The 17,989-nt window shown below is 42.5% G+C and overlaps 1 protein-coding gene and 1 long non-coding RNA gene across 4 annotated transcripts; one reads left to right on the top strand and one right to left on the bottom strand.

Annotated features, from left to right (window-relative positions):
- The first annotated feature begins 534 nt into the window (after positions 1-534).
- LOC127755111 (serine carboxypeptidase-like 12) lies at positions 535-15,546 on the top strand. 3 transcript variants are annotated; one of them, XM_052280752.1, is made up of 13 exons: positions 535-845; positions 979-1,124; positions 1,207-1,409; positions 1,526-1,628; positions 1,777-1,814; positions 1,992-2,093; positions 2,339-2,422; positions 12,129-12,278; positions 13,053-13,124; positions 13,223-13,344; positions 13,991-14,104; positions 14,243-14,288; positions 15,281-15,546. In XM_052280752.1, exons 1-13 carry the CDS (start codon positions 550-552, stop codon positions 15,362-15,364), a joined length of 1,560 nt encoding a protein of 519 aa, XP_052136712.1. In that variant the 5' UTR covers positions 535-549; the 3' UTR covers positions 15,365-15,546. The 3 variants fall into 3 exon arrangements, with proteins under 3 accessions (XP_052136712.1, XP_052136713.1, XP_052136711.1); XM_052280751.1 differs by having other exon boundaries at positions 559-887; XM_052280753.1 differs by lacking the exon at positions 2,339-2,422 and having other exon boundaries at positions 555-887.
- Positions 3,191-4,301, bottom strand: LOC127755112 (uncharacterized). The gene is made up of 2 exons (XR_008012958.1): positions 3,947-4,301; positions 3,191-3,521 (listed from the first exon to the last, which is right to left on the bottom strand). It is a non-coding gene; the product is annotated as an uncharacterized LOC127755112 (long non-coding RNA).
- Positions 15,547-17,989: the final 2,443 nt, after the last annotated feature.

Here is a 17,989-nt window from a genome sequence, read left to right as displayed (position 1 = left end):
TTTTCTCTTTATTTTTTTCACTGGTAAATAGAGTAGTATAATGGTCCTGCCACATTCCTTGTTGAGTAAATCTTAAAGATCGCTTTTCATCCAATTAAAAAGAAGAGGAAAGTGCGAGACCAGCTAGCACTTACAGAATCACAAGTACATATATAGGACAAGTACGTGCTTAATTCGTACTACTCCCGGTTGAATGAAATTTGATTCTCATAAAAAACAACGTAATACAGTATATGATAGATTCTAGTAGTATAAATTTGGACAGTTCTGTGATTAGATTTATAGTCTTACGAGATCTTTCCATATTTATAGTAATAGGATGTGCCAAATCTAATGCAGATTCGTTTTCTTTTTGGATAGACGGAGCACATGTAGCACAATGAAGTCTGATAGAAAGCAGTTCCAGGCGTCACTACTCGTCTGTACGAAATCTGACGACGCAGGGTCCAGACTCCACCAGTCCACCCTGTAATTCATGGCGAAGGACGAGGAAGGTGAGCACAGGACGAACAGCAACAGCAAGCTCGAAACTAATCCGGTGATAAATGCATGCGCCCCAACTCCCAACTCCCAGTTCCTCCTCGTCATTCAAAGGAAAGTGGCAGGCAGGCTAGCTGCTCGGTTGACACACGAGCACACACAAGACAAATGCCGCCACGCCGGCCGGCGGCGCAGTGCGTCCGATATATGGCGGCGTTCTGGTTCATCATCCTCCTCGTCTCTTTCTTCTCCGGCTTCGCTGCCGCCACCACCGGCGAGACCACGTCCACCTCGAACCCGAAGCCGACGTATATCACCAGCCTTCCGGGACTCGACGGCGCGCTGCCTTCCCTTCTCGAGACCGGGTACGTGCGTCCGTCCATGCCGATGACGATGGACGACTGTAGGTCTGTAGCTACGTGCATCCATTGAAAATTACATTTTCCCGCTGCTCTAGTTGGTGTGCAAGTCGTGGTGCTCGTGTCAAAATCTTGTCAGGTACGTGACCGTCGACGAGGAGAACGGGGCAGAGCTGTTCTACTACTTCGTGGAGTCGGAGGGCGACCCCGGCCGTGACCCCGTCCTCCTCTGGCTCACCGGCGGCCACCGCTGCAGCGTGCTCAGTGGATTGGTCTTCGAGATCGGTGAGCCATCTATATATATACCGATTAATCAATCCGCGTGCACTCTCCGTGCTACTACTGCTGATATGACAACGGTGGCCAGGCCCGGTGGAGCTCGTCAGGCAGCCGTATGACGGCATCAGCCTGCCGCGGCTGCGGTGGAACCCAAACTCGTGGACCAAGGTGGCTAGCATCCTCTTCGTGGACTCACCGGTCGGCGCAGGCTTCTCATTCTCCCGTGACCCCAACGGCTACGACGTCGGCGACGTCTCTGCTTCGCTGCAGCTCATCGAATTTCTCTACAAGGTACTAGCATAAACAGTCTGACATGCACCTACGTGCATGCACGGTGAATGTGTTGCCGTTGGTGGTTTCGTTGTTTCTGCTCGATTCATGCATGATCTCTCGGTCGTTTGACATAGTGGTTCAGCGCGCATGAGGATTACCTTGCAAACCCATTCTACCTCGGAGGAGGTTCATACGCCGCGAAGCTCGTACCATTCATCACCCAGAAGATCTCAGAAGGTACGTATATATGTAACTTCGCTTTCATTTTCTTTCTTTGGGAGTTTTTAGGCTCTTTTGCAGCGATCAGGTTTTCCAAATAAATGCTGTAAATTGTTTACTTACTTATGATTATCTATTAAAATTTCACTGGCTACTCTGCTTTCAGGTATTGAAGCTGGAGTGAGGCCGATTATTAACCTCAAGGTACTCTTCTAGTTACCTATAAGTTTTGCAATAACAGGCGAGGCCAATTATTGATCAGCAACACAGTTAGCAAACTCACATTATCCAACTTACAACCAACTATAGTATGAAGCTTATAATCTAGTAAAATAGTTACAATTGAGTATGAACCAATTTGTATTTCTGGGTGATGAACAGGGCTATACGGTCGGTAATCCCCTTACAGGTGATACCATTGACTTTGATTCGCGAGTGCCATACTGCCATGGAGTTGGAGTAATTTCAGATCAGTTGTATAAGGTAAGAACCTTACTCTTTTAACTCAATAATCAACCACCATATATTATAGCCTAGTCCTGCCATGAATCGCTAGGATTTGCCCATTCATGTGTCACGGAAATGTGGGTGATTGAGAGTTAATTACTGACACATGCAACTTCAAACCCTAATGAATTAATTTGCTCCATCTGTGCATGCTACACTTGAGACTTCCTCCAGTAAGATTAAGTGATCTTTGTTTCTCACATGCATGTGGTCGACTCAAGACGATAATGGATAACTGCCATGGAAAGGGTTACAGTAACCCCAGGACTTTTATTTGTGCAAAAGCTATGTCCAAGTTCAACGAAGTAAGGAACATTACAATTTACAAATACCTAACCGATTTTGCAATACCCTATGTCGACTTGTTTCGCCAGTGGTTCAAGTCATCTTTTTAATTACTGTTGGATTGCTCTAAGATTCATGCTGTCAGTTTCTCACTGAGGACTACTACCGTGTTGTTTCGCTAATATATGATGTTAGTTTCTAAATGTTTGTTGACCATTCATCTTAAACTTACTCTGTTATTGCAGCCACACAAAGTGGCGGCAAGAAAGAAAAGGGCAAGAAAGACTGATCATCCTGGCCTGTCTCCCTCTTCGTAGAAAAAAAATTAGGTATCATGTTTGTTTTATCAATTAAGGTACTACAAACATTACTTTTAGTTTTGCATATTTATATTAAAATTTAAAAAAATATGTACACTGGATAAGGAGACATAAGAATGGGTCCAAACACTTATCTTTAACAGGTTTGGGCTTGGTCAGTGATCAGTGGTCACTGGTGAGTCCAGTCACCTTTGATGGATGACCGGCCCATCAGAGGCACACTCAGATCTGACGGGTCCGTATTTTCCGGGCCGTCAAAGGTGAGGATCTCCACAAGCCAATGTGTAGTTGTAACCCGTCACAGGTAGACACCTTTGACGGGTGCATATTTTCCAATCCGTCATACCTGAGACTCACCTCCAATGAGTTCAAGATATGAACCCATCACAGGAATAGAAAGTCATCTTAAAAAAATGGTGCCCAGTTGCAACCATAGAAAATTGGTAATAGAAGCCGAAGAACTAATAATTAACCCCAAACATTTCAAACTAATTCCTTTCAAAAGATGGCAAGAAGCCGAAGAACTTACAAGGTTTACAATAGGAACCGAAAAACAAACTACAAAACTAAAAACTACTGGGAAACTACAAGGTTTGAGACACTGCATTTCAGGGAAAATGTTAAGATTCTAATTTTCTAGCTACATCACAATAAAAACATCTCTAGTATCTTCAAGAAAAACAAGACAAAAGTTCAAAGGTCTTCTTCTAGAATCAATTAATCTCCATTGGCAACACATCATGGGGCTTCAACAAGACCACACCCGATTCAGAAACTTGTAATCGATGACTTGCAACATCTGAAACAAAATCGTAAGCACATAAACACATTGATCAGTACTTGGGAGTGGATTAATCCGGAGGAGGAAGCTACGGCGGTGGCCGCAAGAGGATGGAGGAGGAGGAGGGCGCTTGGGGACGGAAGAGAAGGCTGTCCGGCGCGGACACGGTCGCCTCCTAGAGGTCGGGGTTGACCGGATCCGGCGTCCCCTGACCTCTAGGAGGCTGGATCCAGTGTCCCCCAACCTCAACGGCGGTGGTGGCGATCGGTGCTCGAAACGGTGAGGACGACGGCCGGTGCTCGCGTGTGGAGTCGGAGGCCGCCACCGAATCCGGTCAACCCTGACCTCTAGGAGGCGACCGCGTCCGCACGCCGTCGAGCCCTCCTCACTGCCGCCACGCACCAGATCGAGAAATAAGAGAAGGGGGAGGAGGATGGGGGTACCGCCGCCACCGCTGGCCGCCTAGCGCCGCCGCACCACCTCGCCGCTTCGCCTTCGCACCAGCGCCGCCGCCACGCGCCGCTGAGCCGCCGCCCACCGCCACCGCCGCCTCTCCCGAGGGCCGTCGAGTCCTCCGGCGCCCGGACCCCTTTTCTTCTGTGGATAAGGGAGAGAGAGAAAGGCCCCCTTTTGTTTCTATGGATAAGAGGAGAGAGAGAGTGAGGGAGAGAGAGAGAGGATACTCTAGTCAAGCCTAGTCAATCCCCCCACCCACACCTGTGACGGCTCTATTGACGGGTCCGTTTGAGCTGAGTTAACCTCACCTTTGACAGTTTATAAGGATGCAACCCGTCACAGGTAACTAGTCATCTGTAACGGGCCGGAAGTGGAAGCCGCCAGAGGTAACTAATTACTTCTGACGGCTTCCACTTCCGGCCCGTCACAGGTGACTAATTACTTATGACGGGTTGTAGAAGGATGCCTTACCGATGACGGCGTCCCGTAGGATCCGTCAAAGATGACCCTCATCATTAACCGGTACCAAATCCCGTCACAGATATACCGTCAAAGACGTGAGGATCTAGTGTAGTGACAAATAGTCAAACCTATCAACAACATCGTCACTACAAGAATCTATTTAATCTATGACGAAAAAAATTCGTCATAGAAATTTGTCTGTGACGATTCTCTTATCGTCATCTATTGAGCGTCACAGATTAATTTTGCCGACGTTTTCTTCGAAATCATCACGGATCAGTACAATCTATGACTTTTAAACCGTCATAAAACGCTTTTAGGCTCGTGTAGTCCAGCCCATGCCCAACCTTTGTGACAAAATTAAATGTCACAGATGGTTGCCACATGGCGGCCAACATTGCAGGTGACATGGTCGTTGACACGTGTGTGATGACGTGTCACTGATGACGTGGCAGCTAAAGTTAGCAAATATTTTTAAACGGCCTATTATTTTTTTGACGGGCCATTAATTTTTTAACAGTCCATTAATTTTTTACATTGGTCCATTAATTATTTAACAGCGGCCCATTATTTTTTTAGAACTGGCCCATTTTAAAATAGGCCCATTTCAAAACTGGCCTATTTTGTCAACCAACTATCAGATCAAAGCCCACTAAACAGGCCCATTAAATTTGAGCCCACCAAATTCAATCCAATTTCACATACCATCTCAGATTCAAACCTAATAACAGATACCATCTCAGATTCAACTAATAACAGATACAATCATAATACAACAAAATTCAAACAATAGTTCATCTCAGATTCAACCTAATAACAACCTAATAACAGATAGTCTCAGATACTGACAATCAACCGAAGCTTAGCATTCTCCCTCTTCTCAGCTTCCAGTTCTGCACTCATCCTTGATCGCTTAGTGTGCATCCCAACATTCCGAAGGAACACACTCTTCTTGTGGTTGCGCTCAAGTACATTAGCTACAACCTGAAGCACAGACTTGGGTTGTTCGGGTGTAGCCATCCTTTTTCTCGCTGAAGTGGCACATTTTGAACAAATCAAACGCATCATGTTCTTTACCCTCATCCTCGTTCTTATATTCCTGAAAATCATGTTTATATGGTAGATTACTTAATCGGTGACAACACTTGATAGTAGGAAAAAAATGAAAATAAATAAACAGTGAACAAGAAGAAGGTTAGCATGCAAGTATGTACGTATAGATTTGCTGAAAGGAAGGAAGGAAAATTACCTGGAGAGAAATTGTGCAACTTGAGGTATATCCATGTCATTATATATTTTAGTAGCAAATGCCTCAGCTCATATGAACAAATCAAATGAGAGGTACTGAAGTCTATGACATGACAACTCACAAGAAATACTGAAGCCGCAGCAACTCTAACTCGCCATCGCTCTTGGTCGTTGCTACGGCTAACATGCATAAAAGAAATTAACAGATACAGCCAAAAAGAGACCCAACATACACATGGAATGAGTTAGCTTAGGCCTAGCAAAACTCACAAGCATAATAGGAGGACATAGACATAGCAAAATCAGAATTCTGGCAGTAGGCAAATCTTAGGCATTGTTGGACTTAGGCACAGCAAAACCTGTAGGATAGCATAGCAAAATCCTCTACCTTAGGCATTGCAAAAATAGTAACAGATTTGCCTAAGCCTAACAAGTTAAGATTTATCCATAGCAAAAGAGGTGTTACTTAGGCACAACAAAATCCTGATGTTATATATAGACATTGCAAAACAGTAAGAGTTATATATAGAAAAACATGTGAATGACTACATAGATATAGCACAAAAGTAAAAGTAATACATAACAAAAATCATGAGTTAGGCATAGCGTAATTGTTGGAACTAGACATAGGAAAATCAATGAGTTAGTAAAATTAACAGTCTCAAGATTAACATAGGCATAAAAAGGGAATATCTGGAGTAGGGTTGGCCCGGAGAGCGGCTGCGAGAAGGACTGCTGCGACTGCGAGAGTGGCTGCAACCACGGCAGAGACGCCACCGCCATGGAAGCGGAAGCCGACGCACCACTGCTCCCCCCAGTCCTCCTGAACAGCCATGAACACACTACCATGAGCAAAACACATCATGCATGACCAGAACACAGCATGGAATTGGACGGAGGACGGAGATGGAGGCGGAGGAGCTCTCCACGGTGGTGGTGGAGGCGGTCGAGAAGGAGACCTCGCCCTTGGCTCGACTGGCCTAGCCCCCCCGACTCATCGGCTGCCTCCGCGTCCTCATCCTTCACACTCAGCACGGGGGGACCCGTCTCGGCCGGCGTCCTCCTAGGGCGACACAGGCGACTCCCATGCCCCGGCCACTGCCGCCACCCTCCTCCTCCCATCCGCCTCGCCGCCACCCAAGTGGCCCGCCATCAAATCATCTAGCTGTAAGGATGACGGTGGCGAGGCTCCTTATCCCCCCAGTAGCATTGTGGTTGAGGCACCTAGGCGCCCAAGGTGGAGGTTGCCTAGATCTGGGTCACCATGGTTGGATCCGATGAGGGGATGTTGGTGGGCATCTTTGGCCGTGGTGGTAGGCCGTGAGGCAACAGGAGTAGTAGAGTTAGCGGCTGGATGATAGGCAGTGATAGAGACAATTGCTGGTCCTCTAGGCGGTGATGGAGACTGTTGTTGGGTTACAGGAGACGGATACACGACCGCCGAGGTTGGATCCCTCCAGATCCGCTTGGTGGGGACAGGCGGTAGCGGTGACGGTAGTGACGACGCAGTTGGGTTACTTTGTGCCTGAACAGCTGCAGCAGTGGAGGAGGATGCTAGCAGGGTAGTGGGCGGTGGTGAAGGCAACAATGGGGGCTGTCGGTTTTGGCATCCCCACATGCAGATCCAACGTGCTCTTGACCAAATCCGGAGAGGTGGCGGGATGGATGGCGTCAAGGTGGCGCGATGAACAGTGACGGCGTGTGGCTAGGAAGTGACATGGTGCCTTGATATGGCTTTCCCCGGCGAGGTGGCCCTCGGCAACAACGAGCGATGACGATGCAGGAGGGGTGACGAAGGCGGCAGTCCTCCCCTAACCCCTTCTCCTATCATGGTGACGGTGGCGGTGATGTGGTTTGTCCATTTGTGTCACTACTACAAAAACGGTTTTTCATGGCGTCACCCTAAAATTTTCGCTGGTGGCCATACGCGAAAACTGCAGCAACAAAGTAACGAGGGGTGGGGGGCTTCGGAGCGCCAGCGAAAATTGATCTTCGCTAGCAACGGAGTTGAGCGGGCCACCAGCAAAGATGTCGCAGTTTTCGCTGACGGCGAACTTAAGACACAGCTAGAGAAGATGGTAAATTTTTGCTGGCGGGCGAGTGGCGTGGCCTCCAGCGAAGATGTAGCTATCTTTGCTAGTGGCCGACTTAAGCCACCACCACTCCTATTGGCTTTACAAGCGGATAACTTAAGTGACAACCATTGAAAATTGATTTTCGCTGTCGGCTGCTGCTAAAGAGAACAGCCTATGAAAATCATCGCCACACTAAAAAAAATAGTGACATTAAAAACCACCACCCACCTACTGCCTCCTTCTCCTCGCTCCTCCTCCTCCTCTCCAGATCCACCCACCCACCCACCGGCCACCGCCTCCTCCTCCTCCTCCTCTCAAGATCCCTCTCCTCCTCCCTCACCGGCGGCACTCCATCCCTCACCCAACGGCGGTCGTCGTACCCCTCTCCTCCTCCCTCCCCACCAGCGGCGTACAACGGCTCCAAGATGCTCTCGGCGATGGCGGCTCTCACGTCAGGACTCTCGGCGGCGGGTGGTGGCACAGCAAGACCAGCGGTGGCACAACAAAGGGGATGCGGCGGTAGCGAAATTGCCCTCCCCTCACCTCCCATCCTCTGTCCATAGGGGAGGAGGCCAGCAGTGGCACCCTTGCCCTCCCCTCTCCTCCTAGGCCTGTCTAGAGGGGAGGAGGCCGACAGCAGCGGCAGCAACATTAATAGAGGAAATGGCTTCCTTCACCTCCCCTTTTCCAAATCTGGCAGGAGGGGTGGCAGCCAACAGATGGCCGGAGGTGGTGGCTTCGGCGACCGCTTGTCCCCAATGGCTTTGGTGGCTAGGGTTCTTGTGAATTGTGGGATACGCTGGGGAGCTAGGGTTTTAGTGATGAATTTTTATGTTCCGTTCTTCCATTTGATGCAGCGGTGATGCAGACGATTCGATTTGAATTTCATGTTTGATATGTGGAAATGGGATGATTTGATTTGAATTTCTTGTTTGATTCATGGAAATGGGCAGCTGAATGCATATGGTTTTTTTTGTTGCCAAAATCCATCTGCACTGTCGGTCATCTTAACTCACCGCTTGCAAAAATTGGATTTCCACAGATGGTCGGTTAAATCTAGTTGCTTGCGAAAACCATTTTCACTGGCAGCTGGGCTAGGTTGCCCACTAGTGAAAATGATTTATCGCTGGCGGCTGGTTGCCGCCATTGAAAATGGTGCATTTTGGCCATTGGTTGCTGGCGGCAGTGCTGACCGTCGTAGAAAACCCAAGCTGGCTGCCAAGAAAAATCAATTTTGTAGTAGTGTGTAGATAAGACGGAGAGACTGCGGTGCTCACTAGAGTAGTGCTGATGGTGACAGCTCTCCTCCATCACGACGATGATCGATGTAGTGGCACTAGCGCGGTGTGACAATGTGCGGGAGACATGTCTCTTCCTCAGGATGGGACTCCTACATGGAGTCTGTCTGGCGATGGGGCGCTAGTGTGGTGGCTAGTGGGTGCAAGGGAAAGAGGTTCTCTGGTCGAAAGCCTAAGCTGTTTTAGGGTGAACAGCGGCAGCGTTTTCTAGCACTGCTTGGAGGCGTTGTTGTGAAGTCTTCTTCCTTCCCAATCGAATCCTTTGGGTGAAAACTTTGTCCTTGTTTCCAGGGATAGGCGATGGCTGCGCCCTAGGCGTCGCAGCTTTGTTGGAGGTATTGTTTGAAGGTCATTTCGCACTAATCTATTCTGTAGAGGGTTTGTTTTCCAGCTGTGGCGCTTTTGTCCACCATTTTGGCGGGTCCACGTGGTGGAGAGCAGATCCATGCTTCTCTCTCGCCCTCTCCCTCTCAGATTTGAGTGCAGTGGGATGTTGTGTTCTTGTCTATTTCTCAGCGGCGGGCCATGTGTCGTAGGCATGTGGCATGACATGTTGTATTTCCTTTTTCTATCTATAGCCTTCTAGGGCTATAGTCTTGTAAAATTTTTCTATTATATCAAATGATATCTTGCACTATCATGTGCGGGTTTCGTTTAAAAAATAGAATGGAGCTAGCCAGGGAGTATTAGGGCTCCCTGATGTTTTCCAATCCTGATTGTTGCAAATAATAGAAGGGAAAGTGCGGTAATTGCCAATCCGATTTTAGTGAAGGTCATCATCAACATCTCTAGTTCCCCGGTTTCTAGTACAGCTTACCGTGGGTGTCTCTTTTTTGGTGTTCCATAAAGTGGAAAGCGCGATAATTTAGGATGTACTAATAGATCCGAAATTTGGAAATTATAGAATTTTCAGAATTTTTTAGTCCGAAATAATTAAATTTGTACAAATTTGGTCAATGATGGGGCGAAGGTTGGTGGGAGACCAGAAGGGTTGGCAAGAGGAGGAAGATCGAGAACTCCACCTCCCCGCATGGAAAAAGGTGTTGGCCATTAACGCGTGATTAATTAAGTATTAGCCCATAAAAACTTGAAAATGGATTAATATAATTTTTTAAAACAACTTCCCTATAGAAAACTTTTGCAAAAAAAACGCATCATTTATCAGTTTGAAAAGTGTGCGTGCGGAAAAAGAAGAAGGTGAGTTGGTTAAGAAGGGTGGAGAACATAGCCAGTTTTGAACTTACTTGGGTGTTGTGTCCATGCCTCTAATAATCTTTCAGCCCATCTTCTTATTGGTTCTCTATTCTACTGCTCCTCCGTGTAAATAATACTTGACATTTTGGATAAGACTGATATCAAATATTAAAATATTTGACTATAAATATTTTCTTAAAATATATATATTACTTTATCATATATATAGATTAGTCTCAAAAAGTACTTTAATAAAATCATACATTTGTTGATATTTGTATCTATATTTTAATAAAAAGTATTGGTCAAAGTTGTTTCTTTAAACTGTATCATTGTTTAAATGGCAAGTATTATCTATCTAGAGGGACTAGTTTTTAATATGATTTGATAATAATAACCATTCTACCCATTTTCGATAAACCTGCAGTGGCCAGGGGTTTAGGATGGATAGATGGTTTTGAAGTAGATATAGTTGAGATGTCTTCGAAATATCCTTTGCCCTCGATTCAAAATTCTTTCCTATATCTCCCATTTAAATTTTTTGCTGATTTTTTAAATTTTATTTAGAGTGAATTGCATTTTGGGCAGAATTTGTCAGGAAGTTTTACTTTGGACCACCTTTCACATAATATTTTTCTTTGAACTACGTATTTTGGCCCTATTTCATTTTGGACCAGCCCAACTCTCTTAGCACATCAACAGCCTCAAGAACATCGACATGCTCATGTCGACGATCTTCCCAATTTACATATATGTCATGCTTTTGATGGATAAGTGATTGGATGTGACTACAGAACAGTATTAGGGTGATCTAAGAGCAATAAGGGTAAAGATACCTAATCCAAACTGAAAAACAAAGGACAATGGATGGCCCGAAGTAAAATCACTCTTATTTATTACCAAGCTTGCTATTATCTTAAAATCACAACCAAGTTTTACTTGTTACTACCTCCATCCCAAAATAATTATAATTCTATGTTGTTTAGCATATATTAAGATTTGAAAAGAAAGACTATGGTGCCCCTCATTAAATGGATGTTTATGTGAGAGTGGGAAGATGGTTGAGGGTAAAATAGGGAGAAATTTAAATGAAAGATGATTGATGGGGCAATTAGTACTCTAGAATTACAATTATTTTGGACAAATTTTGAATCCCAAAAATATAATTATTTTGGGACGGAGGTACTACAATATATTCTACTCCCTCTCTCTCTCTCCCCCCGTTTTAAATTCCTTGCCATTCTAGTTTTGTACTAGGTTAAGCATTTCTTTCCTTTGACTGTCAATTTGTAAAAGTTTATATAGATTAACATCATAAGATTATGATTTTAGATTTACCATCAAAAATACTTTCATAGAATATAACTCATGTATTGTTAAACTACATGAATCGTTAAAAATATATGGTGAAAATTATAAATATTTGTTTTAGGACAAAGATAGAATAACAAGTAATGTGAAACGGTGGGAGTATATATAGTTTTTAGCATGACGAGTGATATGAAAATGTTTTGTTTGGCCATAATAAGTTTTACGTATTCTCCTTTTGCCCCGAATAATTAGGATGTTGTATACTATATCGTCCAAATACTCATTTTGTTTGTCGATCAAATTATAATTTAACTGACGTGTATATCCATTATACTAAATCCCATGAACTATGGGATATAGAAGTGTAACACCATATCACTAAAATCTATATTACCCTGGCTCTACATATTAAGAGAGATACTATACTAAATTCCATGAACTATCACATACCAAGTTAACTCGTGTGTTTATATTCTAGTTATTTTGCTGCTCTACTTTTGCTTGAAGTGAGATCACGAAATAATTACATACTTACATACCTAGCTAATGAAGTTGGCATCCATATTGATGTTTCACTGCAGCTATTCGATGAAATCTCTGCGCCCCACATTCTGCATAACAAGTGCATCGCGGTGTCTCCAGGACCAAGTGATGTAAGTAGAAGAAAGATCTTGAACGAGGAGGTTGACTTACTGCAAAACCCACCACCTCGTCCTCCGATTGAATGCATTGTAAGTTGATCAATTGTAGTTCAATACAATTGGTGAGAATTAATAGTTATTTATATAATAGTGTCATTGTTATTTATCCCTTTTTTTAATATAAATAAATAACTATTATTATGACATTGTATCGAGTATCCCCATAGAAAATAAATAAAGTGAATCAGAGAGTAGAGTTAAAATTTCACGAGACCTAAGATTTTCACAGTACTACATTATATTATGTAAAAGAGAATAAGTTTTATAAAATTACAGATACTTAACCAAAATATCACAAAATAATATTTTGCACCAAATTTATCACAAAACTACATATTTAAGAGTGTGTGTATATATATATATATAACAAACCTACCGATTTAATGTTCAAGTTATCACAGCACTATAGATTTTGGAGTATAACTACTGTTATGTTGGAGCTGTAAACGTTGTAACTGTGATTAAATTCACACCAAATCTATAGATTTGGGATTTGTGATAAATTTTCTATCTAATATGTAGTTTTGTGATGCTTCATCTTAAATATATAGTTTTGTAAAAGAAACTGGTACTAAATATGTTGACTTGTGATAAACACCTTAAAACTTTAGTTTTGCGATAATTTAATCAAACTATCTATAGTTTTATCAAATTTACTCTATATATAAACCTTCTATATATCAACCTAGCTTGACAAATAAAATTGTTTAGCACTGACAAAAGAGCTTGTTGGCTTTTTCCTACATACATTATGGGAATGTTCCATTTGAATGAGCAACTTTTCAATTTCTTGGGAAAATACAGGAGTACCCGCACTATCTGTTGTATTTTTGGGTTAACAATAATGCCACGCGTGAAACTCTTGGGATCAAGAAGGTAAATTAATAGATTTTGTCCATTTCAATATAATAGTTTATACATGTAGTTTAGATATCAAATGTTGTTTTTTTTATCTTCCTGTCCTAACAAATTAGGGGACCGTGAATGAGTGGGTGAGGTGCCACCAAGGGGATCTACCTTATGATGAGGATATCGTAAACGGCATAGAGTATCATCGTAAGGTTGCATCACTGAATTACCGAACTTTGGTATATAGGTATGTGTGGTTCAAACTATATTTGCATAGGGAAATTAAATAGATCTGTATTTTTCATGATAAATAGAAATTGTGTAGTTACCTTTACAGCAAATTGGTAATGGAATTCGCAAGTACCGAATATTCATTTATGTATTTGGAGTAATGTATCTTAATTTGAACCCCTAACTAGCTATTGTTTCTTTTGACACTTGATTACATAAAAACTGAAATAGAAATTACCAATAGCCAAGAGGGATCACACCATATGTAGAAAGTACTCGTGCCACATCATGTTGCCGCTGTTGGCCCAAAACCAGAGATTATGGGTTTGGCTCTGATACCACTTATGGGTTTGGCTCTAATACCACTTGAGTGTGCACAAGCTTTGGCTCTGATACCACTTATTGGCCCAAAACCGGGTGATGTTGGCCCAACCGAGAGAAAGTCTTGCTACACCCTAAAAGCTAGCTCAAAAGGTGAGGGGCTCCCCTCACTTTTAAGTTGGTTCAACTCCTTCTAGATAAGCAATGTGGGACTATTCCCAACAGTCGCAGCTCAGCGGCCGGCCTGTTTTTACTTGCTTTATTAATTGTCTCATTTTTTAATCCACTCGAGATGTTTTTTTTTCACTAATTTCTCATCCCTTCCTATTTTATTTGTATAGTGGCGACCATGATGCTGTTCTGCCATTTCTTAGTACCCAAGCATGGGTGAGATCACTCAGCGACCACATTGTGGATGACTGGAGGGCCTGGCATCTTGATGGCCAGTCTGCAGGGTCAGATATTTGCTTCAGCATATTAGTTCATTTAATAACAGGCCACTTCAGAATATTTTTAGAATACATATAAAGGTACAAACTATTTTGAACAATAATACTTATGCATGTGTGCTCTGAAATGTAATTGATTCGCAGATTCACCATGACGTATGGAAACAATGTGACGTTCGCTACTGTGAAGGTAAAAGCCCACATATTTTTATTTCCTCTATGCATAGTTTATTATCGTTTCCAACCAAAGCTAGCTCTTTATATGCCAGTATCATTTAGAGAAATACTTCAAATTAAGGATGTATAAGTCATTGAAAATTCTGTTATGCTATAGTTTTAAATACGAATGCAACGTTTCAATTTCCAAGATACTAAACAATATTAAAAATTATTCAAATAAATAAAGAATTAAGTCTTGCTTGAGTGTATACACCGCTAGAGATTACTATATGAATTTATCATAATCATTTAAAGAAATCAATTAAGGATTTGTCCCTTGAGTTATTATAATACCGTCTTATTTGTGAGTCCGAAGAAAAAGCCATGTTGGTAATCTCATGATAGCTTTGATGTATTAGGCTGAGTTCAGGAGGTGGAGTAACTCCACTTCCCCACACGGGGAACGGTGTTGCCTATTAACACGTGATAAATTAAGTATTAGTAAAAAAGAGCTTGAAAAATGGTTTAGTATGATTTTTAAAAGTAAGTTTCCTATATAAAACATTCGCAAAAGCATGCGCACAGAAAAAGAAGAATGTGACTTGGGAAAGAAGGGGAAGAACACAGCCTTAGGCTGCGTTCGGATGAGGAGGTTCCTAGCCCCTTTCCCTCGTATTCCGCGCGTACGCTTTTCAAACTGCTAAATGGTGTGTTTTTTGCAAAAAGTTTCTATACGAAAGTTGCTTAAAAAATCATATTGATCTATTTTTGAAAAAAAAAAATTGCTAATACTTAATTAATCACGTGCTAATAGACCGCTCCGTTTTCCGTGCACATGATTTGGGTTCCCAGCCCATGGTATCGAACACAGCCTATTCTAAGTAGTGTCCACCACAAAGGCTATTCTAATCAATTAGGTAATCCTAGGTTGTACAGTCAATGTGGGTAGCTTGCAAACAAAAAATTGACTATTAATTTTTGTATCTTTACTACAACAATATGTGTTAAATAATTTAATTTCAGGGCGGAGGACATACTGCACCAGAGTACCAGCCAGAGAGATGTTTTGCAATGTTCAGCCGTTGGATTTCCAACAGGCCACTTTGATCTGCGTACATTTGATGTAATCTAGGTATTTAACTTCAATAATGGTGAACTGGACTCTCCACATCATGCTGAGGAACACATGTGCACTTTCTAGTCATATAAATAAGCTTATGGTTTGATGTAATGGATGGATCGCATGGTGATACCAAATCCAGATCACTAGTGCTCTGTTTTGTCTTCAAGGATTGGGATTGGTTTTGACGGTATTTGATTCTTTTCCATTTTTTCTTTAAATGAACCACACACCAGGAAATGCAAGTTTCATATTAATACAGTAAGAAAAAAAAATAAGATTACAATCCTGAGAAGCTATAATCACAAAAGAAAAAAAAAAGGCACAGCACCATCCACCACGAAACTGACGACCCCTATATACCACCTCGAGGAAAGAACTCACCAAGCCAACCACCGCTAAGCGTGACTTATCACCAACAACTTTACAAAGGGACATAGATGCCGCTCGGCAACAACTTTACAAAGGGACATAGATGCCGCTCCGCCCTACCACAGCTCTAAGCTACAAGCAATCCACGAACTTCTAGTCGTCCCTGCAGAGAAGGGGTTGTCAAGGAGAAGGGCAAGAGAGAAGAAGATTCACTCGTCCCTCGTGCAACAACGATGGTGACTTCCAAGAGTATAGCCAAAAGTCAAATAAATTGAAGTCGAGAAGAGACAGAAATAGGACCTCCTAGACAACGCCTCGGTCACGATGCCAATAAACACAAGCAAATAGTATGTGAAAAATAGACAAAGAGGAAGAGATAGATGACAACATGTGGGTCCCTTATTTAGAAAGGGGAAATTATGAGAAAATGGCGAGGAGATTATGGGAAAATGATGAGGGATGAGTGTGAAATGGATTTTTTAATCAATTGAAGGAGAAAATGCATGGGAAGGCATATCGACGTGGCGGTGATGCTAGGGTTCCAGCCGACAAGAAAAAACGATGACGAAAAAAGGACGCTTAGCACGTGCGTAACAAAAATCTGCGACGGAAAAAACCGGATTAACAAAATAAAAGGAAGCAAAAAAAAAAAAGAGAGCAAGCATCAAACAAGCCTGCAACGGAAAAAACATCGAAAAAAAATTCGAATCGACCATAAACAACAGGAAACCTTATAGATTTTTTTATTATATATATAATTATCGGTAGGTATAGGTAGATATAAACATGGGAGAAATAGAACAGATTAGAAGCATAATAAATTGCATCCTCCATTACGTGTTCTTTTTTATTAAGAACTAAAAAAAATACCCGTGCGTTACAACGGGTGAAGGATTTTTTCTTACAAAATCATAAGCTGCAATTAGGAGTCTGATCGTTTCAAATTAGCATGAGTTTGTCTAATTAAAGAGATTTGTAAAAAAAAAGCGAAAGAACATAAAAATGAATCAAATAGGGATATGTATTTTAAAAAACGAATGGACTTAAATACCGACTCAAAAAGGATTACGTACTGAATTACGTACTAAGTACTGGCAAAAACATCTTCAATTTTTATATCTTTTAATAATTAGTTAAGAATAAATAGATTAGATTAGAGATAAATAGATATACAGGGATGATGCTTTTTTTCTGCCCCTTTTACCATATAATTTTTGCGTTGCCTACCAATGAGATTTTTTTTCGCTGCTTTTTATTTTCTGACGTTGTTTTATTGGCTTTTTTGTCGCCACTTTTTTTCATTGATTACGAATCAGCCTTCTTTTTCGCTATTTTGTTGGACGGCGTTTTTTCCGGTCTTTTTTTCCGGCTCGTTTTTATATGGCGTTTTGTTTTTTTTTTTTGCACGAATCGGACCTCATTTTGGCTATTGTTTTTGGACGGGACTTTTTTTTCGCACGAATCGGACTTCTTTTTCGCTATTATTTTTTACGGCGTTTTTTTGGGCTTTTTTTTCAGATGGCGTTTTCTTTTTCGCGTGACTTTTTTTTCACACGGAGGATGGGAACATTTTAGACTTTTTAAGTAGTACTAGCAATAGTGCCCGTGCGTTGCAACGGGAAAAACACCGTTTGATAGTGTGACACCTTAAAAACCTCAAATTGGTAAAAATCAAGTCTAAATTGATATATTAACAAATAGGTAGAACCAAGTCTAATTTGATGAATTAGCATAGGATTTAGAATTTAGTTTTAGATTTATTTTTCGAGCCTAGTTAGGAGTTTATCCGACGAAATTTAATTTAAAAAATCTGAGCCATATTGTTTGATCAAATTTACTTTCGGCCCAGGTCTTCCCAAGATGGCCCAAACTTGGGCTGGCCATCTTCGGCGAGCCAAGTCAATTCGACGGCCTGCAAGTCGAGCAGCTGACCACGGCACATATGCGGGGACGGTCCGATGCACTTTCGCAGCCCATTGGGCGCATCGTAATCTGTTGCTGCGGCGGCGGCCTGACGCTAGGCAAATCTGAGCCGTTCGATCTAATGGACGGCTCCGATCGTCCTCTTGCCGAATGAAGTGCCGACCAGGAGAGGGGCAAAACCCTAGCTCCCAAATCTCTCTCTCTTCTGATCCTATTTCTCTTCGGCGATAAGCGAGCGGAACAAAGGCGAAGGCGGCGATGGCGGTTTGGCAAGCTAGTGCACGCGCGCGGTAATGACCGCCGAGCAGCTCCTGCTT

The sequence above is a fragment of the Oryza glaberrima genome, chromosome 11, assembly GCF_000147395.1.
Source record: "Oryza glaberrima chromosome 11, OglaRS2, whole genome shotgun sequence".
Classification (NCBI taxonomy): Eukaryota; Viridiplantae; Streptophyta; class Magnoliopsida; order Poales; family Poaceae; genus Oryza; species Oryza glaberrima.
Note: the sequence above shows the minus strand (reverse complement) of the source record. Positions and strands in the feature narration are given on the sequence as shown.